The sequence below is a fragment of the Portunus trituberculatus genome, chromosome 7, assembly GCF_017591435.1.
Source record: "Portunus trituberculatus isolate SZX2019 chromosome 7, ASM1759143v1, whole genome shotgun sequence".
Lineage (NCBI taxonomy): Eukaryota > Metazoa > Arthropoda > Malacostraca > Decapoda > Portunidae > Portunus > Portunus trituberculatus.
In genome coordinates, this window is record NC_059261.1 from 6,991,544 (window position 1) to 7,001,543 (window position 10,000).

The following is a 10,000-nucleotide window of genomic DNA, read 5'->3' on the forward strand; positions in this document are numbered from 1 at the left end:
AACTGGTGGCCGCCCTGGAGCAGTTCTACAGCGAGCAGGTGGCCAAGCGGCGCATGGTGGTGAACAAGCGGGTGGAGGAAGTGGTGCAGGTGGCACACGACCTCATGAAGCATGTGGAGGCGCAGGAGCCGCGCTGCCTCTCCACCCTGACGCAGGCGGCGGGCCGCTGGGAGGGCCTGCACATCCTGTCGCCGCACGAGTACCAGGTCACCATCTACCTCAACCAGATGGGCGAGTTCAACCTGGTGGACGACGGCACGGTGCCCGGCAGCGCCGTGCTCAAACTTAGCGACGGCAGGAAGCGCTCCATGTCCCTGTGGGTGGAGTTCATCACGGCCTCGGGCTACCTCTCCTCCAGGAAGATGCGGGCGCGCTTCCAGACGTTGGTGGCGCAGGCGGTGGAGAAGTCCCAGTACCGGGACCAGCTGCGTATGGTGGGGGGCACGTCTGAGGTGCGGGTGCGGATCAGGGACACCTACACGCTGGACCTCACGCTGGCCTTCAAGTGCTATGGCATCTGGCCGCGCTCCGCCGCCCACTGGCCCGAGCTGTCCCTGCCCTGGCCCGGCGTGGAGCTGGCGGCGGAGGTGAAGATGTCAGGGTTCACGCTGGTGTCCCGGGACTGCTCGCACCTGGCGCGGGAGAAGGACAAGGACAAGCAGGACGCGGCCATCACGGCGGAGGGTGACACGTGGGTGATGGTGTTCATGGAGGCAGAGGACAGGCTGCTGACGCAGGGCTGCCGCAAGAAGTGTCTGTCCATCCTGAAGACGCTGCGGGACCGCCACCTGGACCTGCCCGGCAACCCGGTGTCCTCCTACGTGCTCAAGACGCTGGTGCTGTACGAGTGCGAGAAACACCCGCACGAGTGGGAGTGGGACACGCTGAGCCTCGGGGACAGGATCAACGGCATCCTGCTGCAGCTCATCTCCTGCCTGCTGTGCCGCCGCTGCCCTCACTACTTCCTGCCGCAGGTCGACCTCTTCAGGGGTACGCCGCGCCAGAGCCTCATGCAGGGCGCCTCGCAGACCTGGCGCCTTACGCGGGACCTGCTCACCCGCACAGAGTACCTGCAGCAGTGCTAAGGGGCCCGCCCCGCCCCGCCCCGCCCCGCCCCGCCGGCCCCGCAGCGGGCCATCCCGGGCCGGGCCATCGATCGGGGCGCGGCGGGCAGGTCGTCGCGGGTCAAGATGGATGGTGGCAGAGGTCCCCGCGCCGCCCGTGACACAGGGTGGGGTGGGGTGGGGCGGGGCGGGGGCTGGGGGCGGGGGGCGGGGGCGGCGCGCGGCCCGCCAGGCCCCGCCCACACTGCACCTCCTGCAGGCAGGACTCACGCATCAGTAATTAGCGGCGCGAGGCGGCGAAGAAGTCCCGCGGTGCCGAGTACCAGCCGCCGCCGCCGCCGCCGCCCCGCGACATGCTGGTGCCCGTGGAGTTGCAGGGCACGCAGGCCCGCGTGCTGCACCAAGTCAACAAGTACGCTAGCGAGCGTGTGGCCGCGCGCCGCGCCGCGGTGGCCAAGAGCCTGCGGGAGGTGGCCAAGGTGGTGCAAGATGTGTTGAAGGAGGTGGAGGTGCAGGAGCCGCGTGTCATCTCCTCCCTGGCGGAGGTGAACGGTCGCTTCGAGGGCTTCACGGTGCTCTCGCCCACGGAGTTCGAGGCGGTGCTCTACCTCAACCAGATGGGCGAGTTCAACTTCGTGGACGACGGCTCCATCCCAGGCAGCGCCGTGCTCAAACTCAGCGACGGCAGGAAGCGCTCCATGTCCCTGTGGGTGGAGTTCATCACAGCCTCGGGCTACCTCTCCGCCCGCAAGATGCGATCACGCCTGCACACGCTGGTGGCGCAGAGCGTGGACAAGTGCACGTACCGCGATGCCGTACGCATGGTGGGCGACACCAGCGAGGTGCGCCTCCGCGTGCGGGACCGCTACGTGGTGCAGATCACGCCCGCCTTCAAGTGCTCGGGCGTGTGGCCCCGCTCGGCCGCCCACTGGCCCTCGCCCCACGCCCCCTGGCCGCCGCCCAGCCTGGTGGCCGAGGTCAAGACGGAGGGATTCGACCTGCTCAGCAAGGAGCCGCCCGCCGCAGGGGGGCGCGCCGCAGGCGGCCTGGAGAGTGACGCCTGGGCCTTGTCCTTCAGCGACGCTGAGAACCGCCTGCTGTACGGCGCGGGGCGGCGCCGCGCCTTGGCCATCCTGAAGACCCTGCGGGACCGCCACTTGGACCTGCCTGGAGAGCCCGTGCCGGCGTACGCCGTGAAGACACTGCTGCTGTACGAGTGTGAGAAGCACCCGCGGGAGGGTGAGTGGGAGGAGGGCGTGCTAGGGGACCGGCTGGTGGGTGTGCTGCTGCAGCTCATCACCTGCCTGCAGTGCCGCCGCTGCCCACACTACTTCCTGCCCTCCATCAACCTGCTGCGCGGCGCGTCGCCCCCCGCCCTGGAGGCCGCCTCCAAGCAGGCGTGGCGCCTCACCAGGGAGCTGCTCACCAACCCAAAGAGTCTCGAGAAGCTCTAGGGGCGCCCAGCCCGCCCCGCGACGGACGCCCCTGCTGCTGCTGCTGCTGCTGCCCCGCCCCGCCCCGCCCCACAGTCCGCCGCCGCCGCGCTGTGTGTCAGCTCTCCCAGATTATATTATAATTATTATCATTATTATTATTTATGGCGCCGCCGTGGCGCTGCTGTGTTAAGCTGTGATATCTTTGAGTTATGTGCGTAGTGAAGGTGTACATAGCGTGTGCGTGTGTGTCCGTGTGCGTGCGTGCCGGCGCGTCGTGTGTGCGGGGGTGCGCGTGGGGTGCTGCCCAGGCCCGCCCACCGCCCACGCCCGTATCCCGGTGGGCGGCGCGGCGCGGTCAGGGTGCCAGCGTGGGGTGGCCCGCCGCTTGTGTGTGCGTGCGTGTGTGTGTGTGAGACTCACCGCGCCCCGCCCCGCCCCGCGTGCACGCCGCCCCTGACGTGTCACCATTACTGTGTACCCAAAGTGTAACCCCCCCTGTGTAGTGCCCGTGTAGCCCAAAGTGTATCCCCTGTGTGTACCACCAGGCCCCGTGTAGCCTCCCAGTGTACCTCCCTCACCTGTGTAGCCGTAAAGTGACTGTAGCCTCAGTGACCCTGTGTAGCCCCGCGGTACTGTACCCTGTGTAGCCAAGTGTGACCCCCCACGCCCCCACCCCTACACTGTGACTCCTTGTGACCTCAGACCCCCTCCACCCCTGCACCCGTGACCTCCCCCTCCCCCCACACTTGGTAGTAATAACAATGATATAGTAATAACAGTAGTAATAATGATCAAATAAAACGTGTATGATGATAAGACGAGATTATCTATTCCCTTACGTGCGATAGTGACCCTTATGACTCCCCTCCCTGATGGTGATGATGAAGATGGTGCTGATGGTGATAATGATGGTGAAACGTATTAATTTGAAGGTGAAAGACACAATTCAGGTAGGATAGAACGAAAAGGACCGTTGTAATAATGATGGTGATGATGATGATGATGATGGTGGTGGTGATGGTGAAAGACTGACTAGGGGATGACAAAGGCAATTTATAGACAGAGCAAAGGGAAAAACAACACTCTAATGATGATAATGATGATGATGGTGATGATGATGATGATGGTGAAACATTTAGATGGTGAAAGAGGGAGAGTCTAGAGTTATGATGAGAAGGAAAGAATCTCGATGATGATGATGATGATGATGATGATGATGATGATGGTGATGATGGTGGTGATGATGAATAATGATGGTGAAACAAATAACTAAGATAAAAAATAGAAGGAAGGATCGGTAATAATAATGATAATAATGATAATGATACTACTACTACTACTACTACTACTAATAATGATGATGATGATGATGAAAGACAATGATCAACAAAGAAAGGTGTAATAACTTGAATAAATAGTGAAAGAGAGAGAGAGAGAGAGAGAGAGAGAGAGAGAGAGAGAGAGAGAGAGAGAGAGAGAGAGAGAGAGAGAGAGAGAGAGAGAGAGAGAGAGAGAGTGAGTTTCATGCTTCGATAAGGAAAACAATAGATGATGATGACAATGATGATGATAATGATGGTGATAATGATAAGAGACAGAAATATGACGTTAGGATAAGATAAAAAAAATGGATGATGATGATAATAATGATGATAATGGTGATAATAATGATGGTGATGATGATGATGATGATGATGATGATGATGATGGTGATGAGACAAATTTCACGGTAGGATAAAGAGAAAGGAAATAATAATAATAATAATAATAATAATAATAATAATAATAATAGGAAAAAAGAAGAAAAAAAGGAAAAAACAGGAAAATTTTGTCCCTCCAAGGAAAAGATTAGAAAGGAAATGATAACAAGACAAATAGGAAAATAAAAACGTTAATCAAACTATTTCTTTTTCTTTCTTTTCTTTCTTTTTCCAGCCATATAGGAAACCTAACCAAATTTTTTCCCTTTTCCCCTTAAAATAACCTAACATTTCCCCTTTTTTTCCCTTTAACTAACCTAACTTTTCCCCTTTTTCCATTTTCCCCTTAGATTTTCCCCTTTTCCCCTTAAACCAACTCAATTTATTTTATTTTCCCCTCAGTAACCAAAACTTTCCCCCTTTTTTCCCCTCCTACGGAAAAAAAACCAGGAAAAGGAAATGAAAACAAGACAAATGAAGAAAATAAATAAATAAACACGTTGAATAAGGAAAAGGAGGAAAAATGAAAGGAAAAATAGGAAAATGAATAAAAAAAAAATACTGGGAAACTTTAAAGGGAAAAAACAGTGACTGGAAAAATGCAATAAAGAAAGGAAGAGAGAGAGAAAATGATGAAGAGAGGATAAATAGAGAAATAGAGGAAGAATAAGGGAAAATAAAAATAAAAACTGATAGGGAAACTTTAAAGGAAAATAGGCAAATAGGGAAACTGACTGGAAAAATACAATAAAGAAAGGAAGAGAGAGAAAAAATGATAAAAAGAGACGTTGAATAGGGAAATAGACGAAGAAATAAAAGGAAAAAAAAGGAAAATAGAATAATAGCTGACGTAAGGAAAAAGGGAAAACAATAACTAGGAAAACACAATCAATAAATGAATAGACAAATCAGGAAAAAAAGAAAATAGACGAAAAATAAAAGGAAAAAAAAACGAAAATAGAAAAAAAAAAAAAAAAAAACAAAAAAAAACTGCCATGGAAACTTTGAAAAGGAAAACAGGAAGAGGGAAAATACATCAAGGAAATAGAGATTGTAAACGTTATAGAGGGAAACAAAAAAAAAACACTAATAATTTCCTTTCTCTAATAATAATAATAATAATAATAATAATAATAAAAAAGGGGAAAATTTAAGCCAGAAGGAAAAAAAAAAGGAAAAAGGAAAAGAAATTAGCCACAAAGAAAGGAAAACGAGAGAAAAAAATAAAGAAAAGAGAGAAAGAAGTAAATGAAGTAAAGAAAGGGAGAAAAGTAAGAAAATAAAGAAAATTAAAGAAAGAAGGGAAACAACAAAATATAACGAAGAAAATAAAGAAAAAAGAAAATATTAAAGAAAATAAAATAAATTAAAGGAGAGAAAAGTAAGAAAATAAAGAAAATTTTAAAGAAAGAAGGGAAAAAGGGAAAATATAATGAAGGAAAGAAGAATTTTAATAGAAGGAAACAAAACAATTAAAATAACTATCGATAAATTGAATAACGGGAAAAAAACAATTAAACTGATTTTCCTTACACATTTTCCCTTCCCGATACAAAAATTTTCCTCTTCACCTGATTTTCCTCCGATTACAAGTAAGTTTTCCTCCCGATTAGTTTTCCCTCCGATAACAAGTAAGTTTTCCTCCAAGTTTCCCTCCCGATTAGTTTTCCCTCCAATTTTCCCTCCCGATAAGATTTTCTCCGATAACAAATAAATTTTCCTCAAAGATTTCCTCCCGATAAGATTTCCCTCCGATAACAAGTAAGTTTTCCTTCAAGATTTCCTCCAGATTATTTTTTCCTCCAATTTTCCCTCCTGATATAGTTTTCCTCCGATAACAAGTAAATTTTCCTCAAATGTTCCCTCTCGGTAAACTTTTCTTCAAATAACAAGTAAATTTTCCTCCGATTTTCCCTCCCAATACGATTTTCCTCCGATTTTCCCTCCCGATAAGAAGACATTTTTCCTCGTGAGACAATAGTTTTGCCGCAACACTGTATTTTTTCCTCCAGTTTTCCTTCAATAAACAAAAATTTTCCTTCCATGTAACACTTTTCCTTTTCATAAACTTTCCTTGCAGACAAAAAATTTTCCTTATTTTTTTCCCTTCATGACAAACATAAATTTCCTCTCAATAAGCATTTCCCCTCGTTCTAATCAATTATTTCCCCGAGTATCCTCATTTTCATTAAGTTTCCTCAATGATACACAATTTTCCTAGGAAATAATAAAGTTTTCCTTCCGACAAACGATAAATTTTCAACTTAATGTAAACAAACCCCCAAAAAAACTTAGCCTTACCTAACTTAACCAAACTTAGAAAAGAGAAACTAAAATAAAAATAATCTAACCCAACTTGACCTAATCCAAACTAACTTAGCCTAACTTAATCGGCAAATTTTCAACCTAACTTAACCTAACGTGTCCCATCCCAAACCTAACCTAACCTAACCAAACCAAACTTAACAAAACAGTAAATAAAATAGCGGTGTTAGAAGGGGTTTTAAATGTTTTGGTAGTGTTATGTGGTGTTTAGTGGTGTTTAGCGGTGTTGGAAAGGGTTTTAAAGGTTTTGGTGGTATTATGTGTTTAGCGGTGTTAGAAGGAGTTTTAAATGTTTTGGTAGTGCTATGTGGTGTTTAAGTGGTGTTTAGTGGTGTTTAGCGGTGTTGGAAAGGGTTTTAAAGGTTTTGGTGGTATTATGTGGTCTTTACGTGGTGTTTAGCGGTGTTAGAAGGAGTTTTAAATGTTTTGGTAGTGTTATGTGGTGTTTAAGTGGTGTTTAGTGGTGTTTAGCGGTGTTGGAAAGGGTTTTAAAGGTTTTGGTGGTATTATGTGGTCTTTACGTGGTGTTTAGCGGTGTTAGAAGGAGTTTTAAATGTTTTGGTAGTATTATGTGGTGTAGTGTGGTGTTAAAGTGGTGTTTAGCGGTGTTGGAAAGGGTTTTAAAGGTTTTGGTGGTATTATGTGGTCTTTACGTGGTGTTTAGCGGTGTTAGAAGGAGTTTTAAATGTTTTGGTAGTGTTATGTGGTGTTTAAGTGGTGTTTAGTGGTGTTTAGCGGTGTTAGAAGAGGTTTTAAAGGTTTTGGTAGTGTTATGTGGTGTTTAAGTGGTGTTAAAGTGGTGTTCAGCGGTGTTGGAAATAGTTTTAAAGGTTTTGGTGGTGTTATGTGGTCTTTACGTGGTGTTTAGCGGTGTTAGAAGGAGTTTTAAATGTTTTGGTAGTGTTATGTGGTGTTTAAGTGGTGTTTAGTGGTGTTTAGCGGTGTTGGAAAGGGTTTTAAAGGTTTTGGTGGTATTATGTGGTCTTTACGTGGTGTTTAGCGGTGTTAGAAGGAGTTTTAAATGTTTTGGTAGTGTTATGTGGTGTAGTGTGGTGTTAAAGTGGTGTTTAGCGGTGTTGGAAAGGGTTTTAAAGGTTTTGGTGGTATTATGTGGTCTTTACGTGGTGTTTAGCGGTGTTAGAAGGAGTTTTAAATGTTTTGGTAGTGTTATGTGGTGTTGTGTGGTGATAAAGTGGTGTTTAGCGGTGTTAGAAGAGGTTTTAAAGGCTTTGGTAGTGTTATGTGGTGTTTAAGTGGTGTTAAAGTGGTGTTCAGCGGTGTTGGAAAGATTTTTAAAGGTTTTGGTAGAGTTATGTGGTGTTTAAGTGGTGTTTAGCGGTGTTAGAAGGAGTTTTAAATGTTTTGGAAGTGTTATGTGGTGTTGTGTGGTGTTTAGCGGTGTTAGAAGGGGTTTTAAAGGTTTTGGTGGTGTTATATGGTCTTTAAGTGGTGTTTAGCGGTGTTAGAAGGGGTTTTGAATGTTTTGGTAGTGTTATGTGGTGTTGTGTGGTGTTAAAGTGGTGTTTAGCGGTGTTAGAAGAGGTTTTAAATGTTTTGGTAGTGTTATGTGGTGTTTAAGTGGTGTTTAGCGGTTTTAGAAGGGGTTTTAAATGTTTTGGTAGTGCTATGTGGTGTTGTGTGGTGTTAAAGTGGTGTTTAGCGGTGTTGGAAGGGGTTTTAAAGGTTTTGGTGGTGTTATGTGGTGTTTAAGTGGTGTTTAAGTGGTGTTTAGCTGTGTTTGAAGGGGTTTTAAAGGTTTTGGTAGTGTTATGTGGTGTTGTGTGGTGTTAAAGTGGTGTTCAGCGGTGTTGGAAAGGGTTTTAAAGGTTTTGGTATTGTTATGTGGTGTTGTGTGGTGTTAAAGTGGTGTTTAGCGGTGTTGGAAAGGGTTTTAAAGGTTTTGGTAGTGTTATGTGGTGTTTAAATGGTGTTTAGTGGTGTTTAGCGGTGTTTGAAGGGGTTTTAAATGTTTTGTTAGTGTTATGTGGTGTTGTGTGGTGTTTAGTGGTGTTTAGCGGTGTTAGAAGGGGTTTTAAATGTTTTGATAGTGTTATGTGGTGTTGTGTGGTGTTTAGCGGTGTTAGAAGGGGTTTTAAATGTTTTGGTAGTGTTATGTGGTGTTGTGTGGTGTTTAGTGGTGTTTAGCGGTGTTAGAAGGGGTTTTAAAGGTTTTGGTGGTGTTATTTGGTCTTTATGTGTAGTTTAGCGGTGTTAGAAGGGGTTTTAAATGTTTTGAGAGTGTTATGTGGTGTTGTGTGGTGTTAAAGTGGTGTTTAGCGGTGTTGGAAGGGGTTTTAAAGGTTTTGGTGGTGTTATGTGGTGTTGTGTGGTGTTTAGTGGTGTTTAGCGGTGTTAGAAGGGGTTTTAAATGTTTTGATAGTGTTATGTGGTCTTTACGTGGTGTTTAGCGGTGTTAGAAGATGTTTTAAAGGTTCTGGTGGTGTTAAGTGGTGTTTAGCGGTGTTAGAAGGTGTTTTAAAAGTTTTCGTAATGTAACTTAACCAAACCTAATCAATACAAGAGTGATCACGCAATGTCACGCTTCCAGACTGCAATCACGGTACGCGCTTTTAATTTCACGGTTTACTTGGCTGATTACACTTCCCCCTCGCGTTCTGAAGGGCGCTCTGTGGCTCTAGGGGCAGATTAACAAGATTTCTAACAGTAGTAACGAGGGAAACACACTTGAAAACCCCGCTACTCATCTCTGCGGCCTTGGAAAACAGTCTTAGTGAATTGACAAGTGTTTTTTACGATTTTTTAAGGTTCCAGTGACATATTAACAAGATTTTTATATTATTAACAGGATAAACACTCTTGAAAACCCCGCATGGCCTTGGAAAATGGTCGTGGTGAGATAGGAGAGCGTGTTACAGGTTACAGAAGCAGATTGACACTATTTCTTTATTATTAAAAGGAGAAACACTTTTGAGAACCTTGAAAATGGTTATCGTGAGAGAAAAAGAGTTTCTAAGTGTGTTTTTACGATTCTAGAGACAGATTAACAGGAGAAGCACTCTTGAAAACTTGAATAACAAAATCTGGAGCCTTGAAATCTAATGCAAACCTAACCTAACCTAATCTAATACTTAACCGAACCCAACCTAACTTAAACGAAAAAAAAAAAATAAATAAATAATAAATAAATAAATAATAATAGTGATAAAAAAATAATAAAAACCTCTATACCTTATACTAACCTCACCTCACCTAACCTAACCTACTTAAGTTCCATTGATCCCATGACGCGTTTCCATATTCATTCTGGTGACTATTTGGCGATCTTATACAGCTTCAGAAACTCATGTGGGGGATTAAAATAGTGAAGACTGTGGGTATTAATCTTCTGACCTCCATAGACCCTTCCTAATGGCAATAAAATGGTCTAATGGTACACAAATCTCGATAAAAACGTGTCCCAGTACTGAAGGGATTGAAATAGTCTTCTGACCTCCATAGACCCTTCCTAATGTCA

At 45.7% G+C, this 10,000-nt stretch overlaps 3 protein-coding genes across 3 annotated transcripts in view; 2 read left to right on the top strand and 1 right to left on the bottom strand.

Annotated features, from left to right (window-relative positions):
* The window catches only part of LOC123498182 (protein mab-21-like 2), a 1,386-nt gene extending 287 nt beyond the window's left edge, over positions 1 to 1,099 (top strand). Inside the window, exon 1 of the mRNA XM_045245349.1 lies at positions 1 to 1,099. This exon is cut by the window's left edge and continues 287 nt beyond it. Coding sequence (XP_045101284.1) covers positions 1 to 1,085 — 1,085 coding nt within the window. The 3' untranslated portion in view covers positions 1,086 to 1,099.
* LOC123520283 (neurobeachin-like) overlaps positions 1 to 10,000 on the bottom strand; it is a 287,400-nt gene that overhangs the window by 34,930 nt on the left and 242,470 nt on the right. The gene's annotated exons all lie outside the window — the stretch shown is intronic.
* Positions 1,418 to 3,316, top strand: LOC123498192 (protein mab-21-like 2). The gene has a single exon (XM_045245361.1). It carries the CDS (start codon positions 1,418 to 1,420, stop codon positions 2,516 to 2,518), a length of 1,101 nt encoding a protein of 366 aa, XP_045101296.1. The 3' UTR covers positions 2,519 to 3,316.